The sequence below is a fragment of the Antrostomus carolinensis genome, unplaced genomic scaffold (genome assembly GCF_000700745.2).
Source record: "Antrostomus carolinensis isolate BGI_N321 unplaced genomic scaffold, ASM70074v2 scaffold11439, whole genome shotgun sequence".
Taxonomy (NCBI): domain Eukaryota; kingdom Metazoa; phylum Chordata; class Aves; order Caprimulgiformes; family Caprimulgidae; genus Antrostomus; species Antrostomus carolinensis.
Genome location: NW_010337879.1, coordinates 22,479 through 41,028, shown reverse-complemented (window position 1 = coordinate 41,028; position 18,550 = coordinate 22,479). Strand labels below are relative to the sequence as shown.

General features: G+C 42.4%; 1 protein-coding gene across 1 annotated transcript; it reads right to left on the bottom strand.

The window, feature by feature from the left end:
• Positions 1–966: 966 nt before the first annotated feature.
• PDE6D (phosphodiesterase 6D) lies at positions 967–16,843 on the bottom strand. Its single transcript, XM_010175321.2, has 6 exons — positions 16,822–16,843; positions 10,632–10,803; positions 9,852–9,940; positions 4,952–5,077; positions 3,992–4,097; positions 967–1,596 (listed from the first exon to the last, which is right to left on the bottom strand). The coding sequence occupies exons 1-6, from the start codon at positions 16,841–16,843 to the stop codon at positions 1,515–1,517; spliced, it is 597 nt and encodes a 198-aa protein (XP_010173623.2). The 3' UTR covers positions 967–1,514.
• Between the last annotated feature and the right edge of the window lie 1,707 nt (positions 16,844–18,550).

The following is an 18,550-nucleotide window of genomic DNA, read 5'->3' as shown; positions in this document are numbered from 1 at the left end:
TTTCCCTTTTTGGTCACTTTTTATCTCCCATCTTTGGTGGAGATCCCACCATCGCTGGGTGCAGAAGGCCGTTTCGGTTCATCTCTTTGTGGAAAGGCTGGTCGAGGGCAGGTCACACTGCTGGGAAGACTCTGTCCCATGAGTCCAGCAGGCTGAAATCCATCAGTGAGGGCTCAGGAGGAAGCTGCTACAATGGCTAATGCTTGTCTCGGGGGGATTAATGGTCCCACTTCAACTCACCTAAAACCAAATTATGCTGTATCCCTCCCACATGCACTCAGCGTCTGAGCTCATGGTCTGAAGTGATGCGTTTCATTTCCCTGTGACTCTCCCGAGAATCTCAACCCAGCCGCAGACAGGCTGACCAAGCTGTCAAGCGATCATAAAGCTGTCGGTGACGTTTACGGAGCAGAAGCTGGAGATGCCTCCTTCCCAAGATTTACACGTGCTAGAGCTAATTATGAATGACAAGGGGACAGAATAGCGGTAGAGCTCGAGAAGCCTGTCGTAGCAAAACTGCAGCCGTGTGTCATTAACGCCGTGGACGCGTGGGGATTGTTGGTATCAACAGCCACAGCTGCGCTTCAGGGAGCTCAGCCCAGCACAGGACTGGGGCAGGGGGGCTCAGGGGAACACAGGTTTTCCAGAGGGGTTTTGAGTGTCCCTGGGAATTTAGAAAAGCAGAACAGTGTGCAGTGCTGCTCAAGAAACCGGTCACTGGGCAAACAGGACAAACTGCCCCGAGGGATTAACAGACAGAAATGAGGCCAAGGAGAAACCCTGGGGAGAGCAGTGAGGAAACCTTTCTTACGTGGTCAGCTGAAGGAAGACGTTTAACAAGGATATGGGGGCTGTGGAAGAAGCAGAGTTGTGGAAAGCCCTGTTCTGCTGCTGGCTTGAGAGACGGGAGTTTGTGCCTGCTGCGAGGTACCTTTAAAACACAATGGAAAACACACAGAAGTAACATTTCTTCCCTTCTTTGGACGGTAGGAATGTTTTAATTGAGAAATCGGTTTTAATTACATTAGGTGATACCACAGTCTATTTTACAAGTTCAGGGTAAGAGGATGTGTGGACCAGTTACACAGAAACCCAGTGAAAGGATAAAAACCTACAACATGAGAAAAATGAAAAGGTTAACTTAATCCTCCAAAAATGAAACGCAGTGAGAGTTTGGTGTGAGTGGAAATGGGAGATTATACTAGGATCCAGAGAAGTACAAAGGATGAGACTAACATAATTTACATTATTGGTTCTGCATGACCATCATTTGCCTGTGTTCAGAGACAGCCTCTATTCCCCAGTGCATTGCTGAGCAGATGGTCCTGTCTCTGAGGGTTTGGTCTGGTCTCGTCAGAGGAGAAAGCAAAATAATTGATGGGCAAAGGTCACAACCCACGTTGAGCTGGTCCCCAGGGTCATCGCCTACAGGAGTGTCTTCCATTGGATAGTCGGGGGGTTCTGCACCAAGAACTGTATGGAGGAAAACTAAAACAGCTCCAAAAAGCCCCATCTCAAACGTAGAAAAGTCTCACTCTGGAAGTGCTTACGAGAAGGTCGTCATCATAGAATTTGGTTTCTATAATAACATTACCACTGTGGAAGGAAAAAGGAGAAAGAAGAGGTATTAGAAGAATGCATGAACAGTAGAAAACAACTGCTCCTCTCAATGCTCTCACAAGCCTGGGCTGACATCTTAGCCCCCGCAACACGAGCTTTGGTTTGGAGCCACTGTGTCCTGATCCTGGGGCCATCAGGGCTGAGGGATCTCTCTGCTGTATTCCTGCACGGGGCAGTGCCCCCCATCCCGCCCTCACCTCCCCCTTTCTGGGCTCAGTACTGTGTGGGCTGCAGAGTGCTCACAAGCAGCAAGCTTCTGCTCACTTCTACTGCTAAAAATAAACCAGCAGCCCCAGCACCTTCAGGCTGCTCTCTTTTGCAGTGAAATGTAAAAACCGATGGGAATTCTTTTTATATTCCCCATCTCTGTCCTTGAGTGCTGAGCAAGCTCCTTCAACCAGCTTAACTTGTCATTTCCCTCAAGAAGTGCTTAAATGGAAACGCACGAGCATATTTTATACAGACTGCAATGGAAATGTAGCTTTGGGTGTGATAAAAGCTCTGATGATTTAAGTTGCCAACTTTTGAGATTTCAGTGGACAAAGGTAAGAACTTCAAGGTCACTTACAACACCTGGACACTGGAGCAGTGTGATCTGACCATGTCTAATTACCCTGGCTCTTGAAAATCAAAGCAGCAGTTTCATCTCCACTGTGGCTCTTGTATCTGTAACACTGGCAAAGCTAAACCTGGCAAGAGTGTGAGGTTTTTGCTGTGGCGTGGACAATGCTTGAACTCAAATGTCAGGGAATGTTCCCAGTCCGATGTTCAGTCATCCTGGGAATCCTTTGCGCAGAGTGCCTTGGTTAGCACCAAACACCACATCTCTGCTTTCTCCTGCTATGGAAACACTGGGACAAACATGAGGTCTTTGGGAATATCAGAAAGTAAGGAACTCTCCAAGTCTTGACAGCTGAAAAAAAGCTGATTTCTTTGAGCCACAAAAACTTTTGGGTATCTCTGGGCTGGTGATTCTACTGAAAAGCCTCAAGATTGACTCTAGGACACCTCCATAAATGGGAGAGAGGGCTGGGCTGCCCATGACAAGTGGACAGACTCCAGGGAAAGAATGGGACACTGTAAAATCCTCAAGGTCACTTGAGAACTGGACTCTCATGACTCCCAGTGCTGAAAATGCCTTGATTTCCTGAGATGGTCAAAAACAACTTGTCAGATGTCTTTGTTTCTTCACTCTGACTCCCAGATCTGGCTCCTCCTTGTACTGAATGAAAGCCATCAGCTCTGGGAGCCGAGAGGACCTACAAGGTTCTGAGCAGATTGTGCCAGGGAGCAACTATTCCAACACTGATGCTCTCTTCTGAGTCCGCTCTCTCTTTGAAACGTGCTGTGAACAGGAATCAGTGATGGTAGTTCCCATCCTGGTGCCTTCTCTATGCGACTGGCTTTCCTCCAGGCAGGGAACGAGAGGGAAAACGCTGGGGAGGAAGGTCTTCCAGAGGACACAGTGACCTTGCGGTGAGACTGGCTGCTCACTGTCTGCCTTGTGTTGGCAGGAGGCTTCTCATACCCTTCTGTCTCTGCTGGCAATGTGCTCCTCGTGTGCTTGCCAGCACCCATCTAGCACTGCAGGGAGGGTGGCTTTTTGTCAGATATTACAGCTTCCCAGGGGCCTCCCTCAAGGAGCCTTTTCCATGATCCCACCACAGCTTGTGCCTTGCTGTCCACACTCAGAGCGATGCCCAGCACGCGTTCTTCTGCAGCAAGTCCTTGGGGTTGCCGACCTACTCAGAAATCAACGTGCAAACAGCGGCCAGGACGAGATGTTTCTGAGGAAGGTGGGTGAATCCCATTACAGGTGACTGTAAAATGACTGTTCCCTACCTGTTAAGGGTATTTTATCCCCAGATAGAACTCCATATGACTAAATGCATAGTTTACGATCCAATGTAAAAGACAAAAGGCTTGGCAAAGTGGTACAGTGATGAAACAAATGCTAAAGCAGCTCCTATGGGTGATGTATTGCATGAAAAACAGCCACCTTGGACAATAGTGATCAATAGCTGGATTTGAAAATGGCCCAGACTTTTTTCTTTTAATTTTTCTGGATGTTAAGGGGTATTAAGCTGCAAAGCATTTTAAAATCCTTTCACAGTTCACCTTTCAAAAAAATTAAGCAACTCAAATACAGGATCAGTTCCACTTTCTCTGAACTTTTATTGCTATATTAATACAAATTGGACCTATGGGAAAGAAGGTAACGAGGTTGGCTTAGCCCCTTTTATCTCTCAACAGCTAACAGCTCAGAGGTGGTACCAGCTCCCTCTCTTCATTCCCACTGTGGTCCCCAAGGAAATGCCACACACTGCTTTTCCTTTGCCTGCTGGCAGATTCTGTAACCCAAGGCACTCACGTTAAAACGTTAGCTGGCATCATCTGTGATTCAGGTGCTGCCTCTATCAAGGACTGCCAAGTGTTTGTGGAGTTAGGAATCACAAAACCAAATTCAAAGAACCATTCTGCAAAGCAAAAACAAGATCCAGAGGCATTTGAAAGAAGATAAAATCCATAAATAGTCCTTTTGCTTTTCACATGACAGGCTGGGGAACTCCCTAAACTGTCCTGCTGTGCTGCCAACATTTTACATTTAAATTACTTTGTGCAGCTTAAACTGCACTGAACCCTGGCCCTCCTCTTAAAGCAGAGACTCCCTTTCTAAAATAGCTGATGGCAACGATAACGTCACACCACTTCCTTAGCATTCAGTGGAAATTTCATCACACCTAATTGGGAACAGGGAAACCACACTCCCCATCTCGCAGACATCCGCTGGATCCAGTTGAGACTCAGTGTACAACTGGTTGCCCAAAAGACAAGGAGCTCAATGTTTTATCTCCCCCTCCTCCACCCCAGATTAAGAGTAATACCTCAGGGAGGGAGATCAGGTGTGCAGCTCTGGGGTCACACGGACAATACCCGGTGGCCCTGCTGTGGCCAAAGCAGACCAGAGCCTCCTTCAGCCTGGCCTCCGGCCTGGCACTGGCCAGCACTGGGTGCTTCTGAAGAAGATACATGATTCCCCATAATGGGTGATTCTAAAATAACCCGTTTCCTTGCCTCAGGCAGCCTGTGGTGGATTTATGCCCTGAAGCATGATTACCCAGATTTTTTGCTTACATAACGAAGTGTTAATACACTTATGAAATGCTCTCCCTAATACTGTGGCCCATTAGTCCTGACAAGATGAGTGCTTCAGTGCTACTCTGAAAAATTAAAATCTCCACGTTCAACCCATTTTAGTTTCTCTAATCCCCACCATGCTGGGGGTCAGTCCCTGTGCTGCAGCAGGACTGCACACAGAGCAGATGCATACCTTCTAGACACTGCCCTTTGAAATAAACTTTCTGTTCCAGTCTGAATTTTTCCATTTGTTCTGCTGAGGAAAAGTTTAACTCCCGAGACACTGCTTTGCATTTCAGGATTTTTTTAGGAACTCGAGCTGTGAAACAGATAAAGAAGCATTATTTGGACACAATAAAACAAACCCAGCTGCTTCAGGCGCTATTATAATATACTTTGAAATAAAGATTAGGGCTAGTACAAGATACAGGAGCAGGAGAAATGCAAACACAAAGGACTTTGTTTTTACATTTGCAGGAGTGAAATCCAAGATGCACATACGTTAAGTACCTTGCCCAGAGCCACGGATGAATCTTGTGACAGAACCAAGGGTACAACACTGATTTCTCAGACTCCTGGTGCTTAGCTGTTTATTTCTAAAATACACAATTTTTCAAGCTGAAATATGAGATGCAACTTAAATTTTTACTTTAGGACGTGTGCTGAAGACCACAAGCAGCTGAAGGGCTGCTTAGTACACCAAGCGTGTTAGTCCTTCTCACTTCTCCTTCCCTTTCAGGCTGTGCATCCCCAGCAAACCACAAACGGCTGTTTCTCAGCCCAGCAGAACTGTTTCAGACATCTCACATAGCCCTGGGAAGTCATCCTGTAAAAGTCCACAAAATGTCTGTTCCCCAACCATTGAAACCCACACAGGCAGTAAAGTCAGTACCAAACTAGCTGGTTTAAGAGAGTAATTTGGCAATTGGAGGTATCTGGGATCTTGCAGTGGGTGGGACACCAACAGCAAGTGGCAAATTGTACCTGGTAGATATTTCATAAGGTTTTTTTTAGAGGCAGAGGAGTAAGAGAAGGGACAGTTTGGGAGCACTGATTAATATGCTGAAAGGTCCTAACTGGGAGAATACGGGGAGGGAGTCAATATACTTCAAATCTCCCAAGCCCGTCATAGTTCAGTGCTGTGATTGTACATAATCCTTCCCGCGTACTAGAAAATGTTTCATGTAAATTTATTAGCAATAAAGAGGGGAGGGAATAGAGCTGGCATGTGCTTTATGAGCCAAACAGCTCCTAAATGGAAAGCATATAAAAACATCCCTGAGCAGACAGCAGGGTGCTGTTTAATAAAAGGAAGAGTCTACCAAACCCCAGACAAATCCATCTAATGTAGAACAGCTTAATGGAGTAGGACCCTGATATGAAAGCAATCTAGAGAGCTGGAGGGTTAGGGAATGTAAGCTACCATCCTGTCCCAAGGAGAAGTACACAGCCTACAGTTTGGGTTTTTTTTTAAAAAAAAAGGTAAAAAGAAAGTTAAAAGTGTAAGGGAAGAGTTTTAAATATAAAAGCTCTCTAAATATTTTTAGTCTCTTTTTTTTTTCCAGCTAGAAGTCTGCATGGCACCATCCTTTACTGCCCTCACAAGTACAGACTACAGCCCGTTCTCAATAAACATCCCTTTGCAGTTAAGTGTAAAATGACTTGGTAAAACTATTCTGCAATTTAGTAATTACATTTCTTTCATCCCCAAGACAGACTGCTGAGGAGGTTTGCTTTAATATTGTAAAACTACAAAAGAAAAGGTTACTCTTAATAAAAGTAGGACTGTGTAGTCTTTAAACCTCTGATCTAAGAGATTTTAATTGATACGTATACCATCAAGCAGAAAATTTTAATTAAAATTATTTATTTTAAACTCATTTTACTTTTATACCTCTTTTTTTTTCCATTCAAAAGACAGAAGAGAAATAAGTTTCATTCTCATCAGTTAGGGCCATTAAAACATGCTGAAATGCAGGTAAGCACAGACTTCATCCTAAATTTAGTACTGCTTTTTGCTAACCTGATATACTACACCTGCACATTTATTTAAGCACTTATATAGCTAATATACATTTAGTCAGATACTTAATTCTGATTAGATTAGAAAGCAACAAATGACACATTTCTTATTTACTGAACAAGTCATTTTGGGCCCAACTGCATTTAGTTAGAAACTGAAATTCAATTAAAATACCTGTATCATTATGTTTTCATATAGTTTAATAAAACTACCTTAAACATTTGGGACACATAAGAAAGAAGCAATCTTAGCCAAACTTACTTTAAATTTCAAACTAGATCTTTTCTTAGACAATGAAAGGATTATTTGTATTTCCTGAATGAAAGCTGGCTGTGGTGACTGGGAATAACCCTGGGGATTCTACAAGTGCTAGACCTCAGCAGCTTACTCCAAATTTTGTTTATATATTGGAAGAAACCAAACTTTACAGATTTGCATCTCCCAGATTGTCTCCCAGTTTTGAATGCACTGTCACTGAATTGAGCTAACTGGGTACAAGGAAAAGCTCCCACTGTCAAAAGCTGTTTGAGATGGTTAATTCCAGTTTGGGGTGCTCCAGCAGTGATTTCACCACTTTCAGGGGTTTGATGTTGAGACTCGGCAGCAATCCTATATCACATTAATATTCTTTTTATTTAATCTAAGTGGTAATAGCAAATTTAGGTAGTAACAGTATAATGATTTGAAACTCAAGAGTTATTTTTTTTTAAGAAACCTGTATTTAAATCAAATAGAAGTCCTCTTTAAAAAGCAAATGTAAGTTCTGTTTAAAGGAAATATATTTTATTAATTCTGCTATATATTTGATTCTTTGTTTGCTATGTCTAGCCTGTGATTTGCCCTGAATGGCCACAGAGCACATGCACACAAGTACTGTATAATGACTTTGAGACACACATGGCCTTCATTTTAAAACAATTAATTCTGACTGTTTGCCCTCACTATTTCTGTTGCAGGACTGTACTAGAATCGCATTTCCCCACACCTTCTTCTAATTCATAGTCAGATTATCCTCCTTTGTTGGTCACCTCTCCCCTTTCTTAGCCTATTTATTGAGAATAATCCATCCATCTCAGCCTTCTTTTCTTGCTAAGCCATACAAGAACGGCTTTTTTCCTCTCCTAAGGAAGACCATCCTCCCATCCATAATCTTTTCAGTGGCTTCTCCTAATAGCTCTTCTCTGCACCTGTTCCAGTTTGCAGTCATCCATCTTCTAGATGGATGACTGAACTGCACACCAGATAAGGCCTTAACAGTTCCTTGTACAATGGGCATTAATCTCACGCCAGAGTATGCTTTAATTAATTCCCCAAGCTCCTCTGATGGAGGTAAGGGTTCCTCTTTTATATGTGAGGAAAATCTGAGACACGGCGAGGTGATATGATTTGCCAAAGTGAGAAAGATGGCAGGAGGGAAATGTGGCAACACACCACACCCTGAGGAGACACGGCTCCAGCTGCCCTCTCCGCCCCAAAGCACACCTTTCTGTGGTCTGCACTGAACCGAGGCCGCGCAACAGCCTGTTGAGACAGAGCGAAGAGGATTCAAAAACTAGCCATGCATCCAAGGAGAAGCTTTTGCAGCACAAAATCTGGGAAGCCTGGGAATACTTTTGGCTGATTTCCTTCTGCTTTCTAAAGCCTGCTTCCTCATTTCTCCTAGGTCTCCTGTAAGCTGCTGTGTGGGCATGCCAAACGTTACAGTTATATCACGAGGGCAAAGCATCCCTAACCTGCAATTTAAGAAATTTAGTACTGAACTGATGAATTGCCACATTTTTTTTGAAAGTTGTATTTCAATTGCTTTCCTGCAGGTGTATGTGAAAGTGCTGGAATGCTTTTCCTTACTGCAGGTGTCATGTATGGTAAGCATGAGTAAATATCTGCTAAGGCCTATCGGCAGAACTGTTTGCTGTTACCACTGGGATGAGAATGGGAGCACAGGTTAGCAAGGCTGAAGGAGACAAAGCCTGGAAAATGCTCTTAGTAATCACTGAGTCACAGCTTTGCATTCCTCTAGCTCTGACCTGCAACCTCTATTCCTGGCATCAGGCCTCTCTTAAGCTGAGACAACCTACTACTGCTCCTAATAATGAACTTTTGTCATAAAGCAGATGAATGTTGACTGGGGACCAAATGAGGAGAAGGCAACTTGTTTCTCTTGCACCTTAAGATGGCTTTGAAATTGCTGGAAGACTACTAGACTCTGGGCAAAGAAGGATCTTTATATGCTGGTTGCCTCCTTCAGACACAACAGATTTTCCAATTTATGGGAGAGGTGAGTCCTAGTAGTGTGAAGCAGAACTCAGTGCTTGATGTTTAACCAAAAATACATCAATGTCACCAGCATAATTAAATTATCAAGTTCACTCCACTTACTGGAGATTAGCTATGGTACTCACATAACAGAAAAGCCTTCAAAATTAATTCAGTGAGGTCAGACTCTTCACAGAGCTAAAGCAAAGCTCTTGGCAAGGGATGTTACCTATCAGTGCTTTGTCACAAACAGGGAAGAATTAAGGACAGTGAAGTCCTCTGCTACTCAGTGAGGACAGAAGTGGAAAGGCAACAAGCCTTCCAGCAGTGGTAGAGGGACAGAAGAGCAGAGCAAATGTGCCATGTATGCCATTTTAAAGCAGAGGTCAAATTTAGTGCAGGAGAATATTAGAACAGTTGTGGCCAAGCAAGGTAACAACTGTCTATGCTTCTTACCCACTGGTTCTCCATTGGACCTCTACCTTGACTAAACCCTGTTGTTATACTGAGAAAAGTCAATATATTTTTATACTTTTCATTTTGGAACCAACACTTGGCCTAGCAAAGGTTGGACACTCATTCCTCACCCAGCTGCGCTCCCTGCTTGGCACTGTTTAACTTGTCCCCTTTGCCAGTCACTGACCCACTCCCACCCTTTTCCACGTGTCCCCAGGTTATTGTGGTAGAAGCCTCTGAAGGTGTGAAGTCACAGCCAGGACATCTGTCCTTCAAAGCAGGGGTGTTCTCCCAGCTCTGGTCACCCAGAGATACAGCACCACCCAGTCCACAAACACACAGTGAGGCCACACGGTACCTTCATGCTCCACTCCAGGTACAGACAGATCTTCTGTTCCTTGCCAGAGGATTTTCCCTGTTTCTGCATCCCGAAGGTTCATCCAATTTCTGATTGGGAAGCAATTAAGGAAAACAAGCTATCTACATCCCTAAATGCTGCACCTACTATTCTTTGCTAAGCCCTCAAACAGGCTGCTCCAGCTGAGTTCCAATCATGTTTTCTGATTCTCAGGAGGCCAAGGAAAAGAGATGCTTTTTCCCAGAAAATAAATGAACAAACCAACCCTTGACCAGAATGAATGCAACGAGAGTTGTACAGTCACAGATTTAGTTTTCACTTTAGACTGAAGCTTGTTAACCTCATTTATCATTTTCAGTTGCTTCTAAAGGATAAAGGCAATGTCACTGTGCACTTCTTGCAGAGAAGCAAGAACATTACTAACAATAACAGATAATTCTACACAATTGCTGTTCTTCAGCATTTGAAAAATGCTAGAAAAAGTAGCGCTTCCTATGTAACATTAGAAAAAGAAAAACACTCGATCAATCTTGTTTTCCTAGTTTACAAAATATTAATGTCAAGGGTTGTTCTACTGCTGTTGACCTGGTAACTGCCACTCATGGGAATTCTTGAAGTGCTGAGCACTAAGCAAAGAGAGATCATCTCTCTCCATGCTCTGCAAGTGAGGCTGTGCTAGCTTTCAAAAAGCCCAGATCAGTGAATTAGTCATTAAAGTTACAGGCAAGTATGAAATTCACACATTTTCAAAGGGACAATTAAAAATTATCTTAGGCACACCTTTGAAAAATGTCTCCCATAACATAACTCAGACATTGACAGATCAGAACAAGGAGCCTGCACACCTGCCCTATGCCATTTTGGACGGGGATAGAGCCGTCAGTCAGCCCGATCCCGACGCTCCGCAGCAGCCTCCTGCTCCACAGCTCATCAGAGCGGCTCTGAGGAGCCACTGGCACAAACACAAGCAGCCTAAAGAGAGCAGATCTGTGCCACAAGGCCACGCAAACCAGCGCCTTTCCAGCTGCTTCCTTTTGGTGGTTTCTGGCAGCGTGTCCTTTGTACTCAATACTTCCTAGACAAGATACTGGAAACTATCTGGGAGAAGAAGAGATGGCAACTGCTCAAGGAACTGACTGGGGAGGCAGAGTAACAGAAGAGGGACAATATGGACTTTGATGTAGGTATAAATAGGAGCTGTCAGAGATATGCACATTGAATTCATCCTCTAACATACACAGTTTCCAGGCAGACTTACACAAACTCATCATTTTTCCAGAGCTTCAAGGAAGACACAGATGCTTTAGCAAATTTTGCATTACAGGGTAACATTTGTTTTAAAATTACGTGTGTGGAGGAGAGAAGGGAAGATGGCTGCTTCAGTGCAGATGTGAGGAGCCTTTCCCTTCCTGAAGGCTGGCCAGACTTTCCATGTCCCATTGAAAGGGCAAGGGGGAGGAGAAAGGTGGGAATGCACGCACAGGGTCTGTTTACACAGGCATGCCCTTAACAGCTTCCAAAACTTAGCAACAACTTGGAACACAGGAAGAAGGAGCGTAGGGCATCCTGCTCATGTCCTTCTAGACTTGTTCTAAAACACATAATGCCTACCACTTGTTCTGTGATTAAGGCAAAAGTGAAAAGGGGAGAAGAAAGAAAGCATCATCTTTGGAGTGCCCCATATGCCACCTCCACATCCTGGCAGGAAGCAGGAAAGCAGAGATCTCTCCCCAGTTAGCAAACCAAGGGAGACGGGGGCTGCAGGAAGGCAAGTCAGTGAGAGAAAAGGAGCAGCAGCATGGCAAGAACCTGCAGCAGGGCTGGGCACTTCACGTGGTGCTGGCTAGAAAACTCAAAGTCTCCAGCCAACACTACCCACAGGATGGAACCGCCCCAACCGTAATTTAAAATGTCCAAAAAAATCCACCATTTTTAGATACATCTTCCCACACACAAACACACCAACTAGCCAGGGTGAGGTTATTTGCATAGAAAGCATAGTGTGCAATCTATCAAATGCTGTATACCAGGGAAAAATAACAAATGAGACACTCTGAGCATCTCACTGACAAATTCATTTATCTTTACAACACCTTGCAATGCGAACGCTCTTGACTCTTAGCAGTACAGTACTTCGGTAAACTGGGCACTTGATTATCATAAACCTGTATTACCTTTAAAAAATTATCCCCTTCAGAAATATTTACTTGCTGTTTGTTCACTATCACTATTAGTGGGAGTTATGAGCTCACAGGTCTGGCCACAGGCTGTGCAGTGCCAAACTAGCAGCAGACAAGTTCCTCTGAATTGGAAACACCACCCAGAACAGCAAACCCAGCACTGCACAGGGACTGATCCAGCCTCCCAGTGCTACACCAGTACTATAACTAATGGACTATCTTCCTTTTTCCCTTCCACTCCCTGTCTTGCCTTACCTTCCTGTTCTATGAATTTCTGGAGTACTCTGAAATCACATCTGCCATTTTCAAAAGTGTTACATTAGAAATGCCCTTCAAAGAGTATATGTAGCCTCACAGTTTAATTATTATCCTTACTAGAAATAGAGAGTTATAGAGTGACAATGACCTACTATTTCTGGTGAGAGAAAACACTGCTGTAAGACTACTGACCTCTGTTGCTTCTCCCTGTAAGGATTTATCCTCAATCCAGTCCAAGAGAAACGATACAAGTTACATTGCCATGCTGAACGATGCCAGATACATTAATGTTTGGGGTGTTGGACTTCTACAAAGTGCCATTAGACTTTATTCTGTATTGATGTTTCACTGTAAGAGTAAATCCATGCAGGACAGCCTGCCCTGTGCTTTGTATTTGGACTGTCAAAGATGAAGAATAAATAAAAAGCTCAAGACTATATCCTTGATGATGGCAGCATGCAGGTCAGCAATGCATGCCACAGTTCCTAGGAAATATCTTGTATTTAAACAATCTGGGCATTGCTAACCCATGTAAATTCCATATCAAATTAATAAATGTTTAATGTGAGTGTAGCCAAAGGCTTTCTGGCCTAGACAGACGTATGTGCAGGTTCAGGACATGCTTTTCCAACTTCTGCAAATAAAAAATCACATCACCCCACTATTCACAGTACAGGCACAGAGTTAAAATATGTGGATCCAGACATATTTTAAGGAATCAGAATACTCTAGCCAGTTTGTAAGTTTTCTCCCAGTAACTAAGCATTATTAAAAGGGAAGAACAAGTCATTAAATCTTAAAAGTACACACACACAATGCCCTCCTATTGGAAAAAACACTTCATGTTCAAAAGATTCATTCTTTAAAAAAAATAAATGTTTAAAAAGAAACAGGCATCTGAAAAAAAATTTCCTAAGTCAAAATCAAGAGCACTAATAAAATTTAACTGTAATGGAACTAAAAAAAAAAAAAAAAAGCAAAATCCATCACAAGTGATTTTTTGGCAAGGGAATACCTGACAAAGCAGCAGCTGTACTGCTTACCTAGTTAGCAGCTTATCACACTATTTCTGTCATCTTGGATGGAAAGGCTGGTATTAGGGCATACCCCAGAGTGAAGAAAATGGAGATCTTGAACCAAACCCACACACACTGTTATCTTTTAATGTGTTTAATTGGTTTAAGATTCTTCCATCCCAGCATGAGAGATATTGTTACTAAAAATAAAAAGTGCTCCATCTTTTGAGCTGGAGATCTGCAGGCAGGATGAAGAGGGCATTTTAAGTATTATTGAAAAGGAGAAAGTAAATTAATACAGGTTTAACACAATTACTCTTTTTGAAGAGGCTGATGTCAAGCCACCTGGCAAGGGTAGCTAAGCAAGTAGAGAGCCAGGCAGTTACAGCTTTGTGAAGTTAATATATATGGGGGGAAAAAAAAACACGAAGGAAGAACAATAGTATATTCCTAATTCAGCTTCTCATTCTAAAATCACAAGGACACTCTTACACCATTAAATTTTCATTCTCCTGGATTTTTTTTTTTTTTTTTGGTAGGAAACAATGTCTGATTTAAGATTCAATAGATCAAATACTCTTCAGTCCTGAAGGCAAGGAAGGATTAGGTAGAACAGCAGAAGGAAGGGTGTACTGTTGATCTATTTATATTCTACCACCTATTGGGTCAGCAAAGTCTTACATAAAAGCTTTGTAGTATCTGGAATTTGACTTGCTTTATATACATGACATGAATTAGCTTCCTCACAGACCTACTTTGCTTAGCCTGATGAAGGGAAATGGTTTGTGCATTCCTCAATCCAAGTTTTGTTGTCTTGAATACCTCTGATCTCAGAACAGAAATTCTTTCTTTTTTGTATCTGTCATAGACATCACTCTTTCAAACATGATAATCAAAATATACATACTCATCTTAAAGTGCTTTAGCACTGCAGAAGATTCTCATGTATTACCATACTGGTAATTAAGATTAACCTTGAAGGAAAACAATGAGTACAAAAAAAATTAATCATTAAAGTAATACGGAGTTAAAGAAGTTCTGCCTCAATCTCCCTGATTGTTATTTATATATAGTAATGTTTAGAACTTTTTTAATATCTCAAGGGCTGCAGCAAATGGTAGGTGTTATTTCTTCCATTAAAATGGTCCATTTTTCATTTTATTTCTTGCTGTCTACCCCACTCTAAAGCCTTAGGAACTGCTGCACTCTTTCACAATAAAAGCAAGCCTAATGTTAGGGAATATCCACTCCTGGAAGGGAATATCCACTCCTGGAAGGGAATATCCACTCCTGGAAGGGAAGGTCTTTCATCATCTTTGCCAGCTTTTTTTTTTTTTTGTACATGAAATGCAACATTAAGAACAGTTCACTACATGCCAGGTGCAAACAGGATCTCAGCAGCTACATGTTAATAAAAATTGTCCTATGGGATAAATGCTGTCAGAAGGTGGAGAAGGTGGAGCTGAAAGCCCTGAACAACTCAGACTCACATTTCTGTTGCAGACCCAGAAAAGCTGCTGATCTGGACTGCCCAGCTTCCACTCCTGATTTTACACTGTCTGTCACAAAAAGCAGACACAACCAGGCACTCATGACACGGGCGAGCAGGTTACTTTAAAGAATGTTACAGGTAAGTAAAGATCAACTTTTCGGGATTATATTTTTATCAGACATATTTTCCCATAAGAATATTTGCACTTCAGTTGTTTCAATCCAGTCTGAGGAGTAAGGACCAAAATAAGTTACACAAAATAACTACCTGTGATAGTTTCACTGGGCTGGCCCTTGGTTAGCAGCCAACACAGCCGTTCACCGACTTCCCCCCACCCCCAGGGGATAGGGAAAAAGACTTGGGGGCAAGGATAAGGAGACTCGTAGGGTGAGATGAGAACAATTTAATAATATAAATAAAAGAAAACTTAACATAATACTAATATTAAAATAGTAGTGATAATGATAACAGTAACAAAATATACAAATGAGTGATACCCAGTGTAACTGCTCACCACCCACTGACCAAGCCCGGCCCGTTCCCAGATAACGATCCTGGAGGAGTGACAATCCCGAACCAAAACCGCAATCCCGGGAGAGCGAGAGCCCAAGGGAAAGCCAGAGAGAGGTGAAAGAGGAAGAAACTCTCACTAGACATGACGTGATGTGATATGATACAGAATATCCCATTGGCATATCCAAACGCCAATTTAGCTTATTAATTTAAATGTTCCTCACCTCCTTAAATCTTGTAGACAGAACACAAAGTCCTTCACTTCCAGCGACAAAAATGCAAACACTGGTGTGTTATCAGTGTCTCTCTCATAACAAGTCCCAGGCTGAAAAGCAAAATACAGCACTATTCCAGCTACTGACAAAGAAACCCAGCTCTGTCCCAGCTGAAAACCAGGACACAACCAAACTACAGGATTACGAAGCAGACCACCCAAACAGCCTTATGCTTCTACTCCACTCATGCCATTGGTCCTCTAATCTTCCCAATCTCTAATCTCACTTTTTATTACAACTCCCAAATCCTTCTTCCACAGAACTCTTAATCATGTGCTTAAATTTAAGCATATGCACAGACATTTTGCTGAATCAGGTCCATGAGTTCACTCTGTTCACACTCAAGGGAAATGCTGCTGTCTTTGCTGTTTAATAAACCCCAAGCATACATGTTGGCAGTGTGTTAACAGAAAAAGAGTCTCTCCTCCTAGCCTAAGGCTGAAATTCAGTGCAAAATCCTATCTGAAGGAACTGAATGAGCACCCATCCATTCTGTCTAGCAATAGAAGTACCAACACAAACACACCAAATGGAAGCCATTCCTCAAGCATTACTGGAGCCTTTGGGTATAGCACTGTCAACATCTCCTGCTTTCAGACAGCAACACCCTCTCTTGGGTTCCAGATTAATGTGTGCTATGATAGCTCTTACAGGAGCAAGGATTTTTTAAAACTCTGCTATTACAAACCAACTTGCCTGGAGGGATGCACAAGATATGGGTTACTGGGCTTCTCCAAGAGACAAGGGGTGCTGGGTACTGGAAAGGTGCTTTATTAAATCCTCAAATGGAAGGAAGCCAATTATCGCTTCAAAGCACTCCTGACACTCCTGTACTCACTGTAAAAGAGCCTCCTGCTTTTAAAGTCTCCCGCACAGAACAAATCGCTGTGCAACAGAAACCAGGGAGATCCACAGATTAATGTGAACCACATGACAAAATGCAGCACAAGTCCTCAGCAACCAACAAAGTCATTTCACAGCAAATTATGCAATCAGAGGGATATATTTAACAGCTATAGCACCACAGCAAAAAACCCAATACAATATCATATACTTGTATACTTTATACTTCCCTTTTTACTTTCCCCCTTACATCTTTGCTTGCAGATGCTGTCTATATGGATTTTATATCACCACATATTTTAATCTCACATCAGACAGTCCTGGATTAAGCTGTTCTTGGCCTGTACTTGGCAAGACAGTGACACATATTACTGAATACCATGTCGACCTTACCTGGATTGAAATAGAAAATCATGCTAATAGGGCAGAAGTTAATATTGCTACATGATACTATATTAAGTAGACTTCAGATAATTTCTGCTACCCAGCAAGGTTGGTATTGTTGTTAAGCTACAGTATTCATTGCTACGTGTTACATCCTCCCTATAAGAACTTTAAAAAGACACTCTCTGCACCTTGGGTAACTGGTTTGAAGATGAGCTCTGCTCCCACCGTGAAAGTATTTCCTGCTTGAACTTCTTAATATATAATCTTAGCAGAGTGCATGTTGAGGCACGCCGCAAAAGTCTACCACAGAAATGCAGCAGAGGTCAATTCATGGTCAGATCAGCTGCAAAGAGATGCTAATCAAACTAGAGAAATACAGAAGCTGTTTAACTTGGCAAACTCTGGAAATGCAGTAATACTATGTCTAACATTTGCTAATAAAAATTTTATGCAGACTATCCAGTGTAACATCTGTGCCTTTCAAACAGTTTAGGTTGAATAATAAAATTATTGTTCACTATTTTCATCGAAATTAACAATCAACACATATCTCTACTCCACCGCGTCCTGTTGATACCACGCAGCAGAATAAGGCACAGTTTGCTTTCATTTAGTTTACATTTAGTTTTCAGTCTTATCAATTTACTGTCTGAAAATATTCAGGGTGAAATCTCTCCAAACCTTAAATATTTAAATCAGAATTTGTGACACCTGTAGTAGGCTTGACAAAAGCAGGTACTTGTACAAAAACAATGAGGATGGAGAGCTCCCAGACTCTGGAAAGAGAAGTGTCCAGCATGGGCAGGCAGGGCAGGAGAATGTGTTTTGTTTCTTCAGTAATACACAGCAATATTGCAAACTAAGCCAGGCTGCCATTTCACTGACTTTTCCTCTCTTTCTCAAATCAAAGGAGCAAGAAACAAATGGATGTCCATTTTGAAGGAAAGAGTTACAGATCTACTGAGATGAAGTGAAGGGTCATCAGGAGGGGAAAAGGTAAAAAAGAACAAGCTACAGTGGTTTGTGAACAGCTGGAATAGGGACAGAAGCAGACACTACCTCTCTGTCCAGATGAGTCTAATCTTGTAGAAGCTTAAGTCTCTTACAAATTCCAGCAATTTTGGTTACTGCTGAGCAATAGAAACCAATTTAGGCATTTCCAAGCAATCTTTGATTTCTTCAGACAAAAGCAACACTATGTGACATTCTCCAGTAGCTCCTGCCTGCAGCAGAGGAGAAGTTTGCCTTGTTCCCACAACATACCAGCAAAGGCCGTGTAGACAACGCTTCCAGAGCACGTGCTGGGCACTTCTCTAGGAACTAAGCTCAACCTAAAAAGTCTAATCACTTCGAAGCTCTGTAAGAAAATACCTAAGATTTGAGATCCCTAATAACAAAAGTTAAAGTAAAAACCAAAATGCACTTGTGGTACATAGAATACAATGTTGTTTAAAGTGGGAATAAGCTCCAAATCAAATCCACTCACACAAATTGCCACCCTATGGGGCAGGTTCTCCCGTCGGAGGGAGCAAACTGCTGTCTGTACCCGATCTGTGGAAGTGCTTTGTTTGCTACTATTAGAAATGTGTTTTGTTTCCTCTAGAAACAGATGTTAAAATGGTTCCTAGAACCAGATAACAATGCCAAAATAAAAGCAAGCTGAAGCAATGCAGTGGTTTTATGCTGCTTTCTGCTGCCTATGTTTTTTAGGCTTTTCTTTGGTTTCACTGAATAG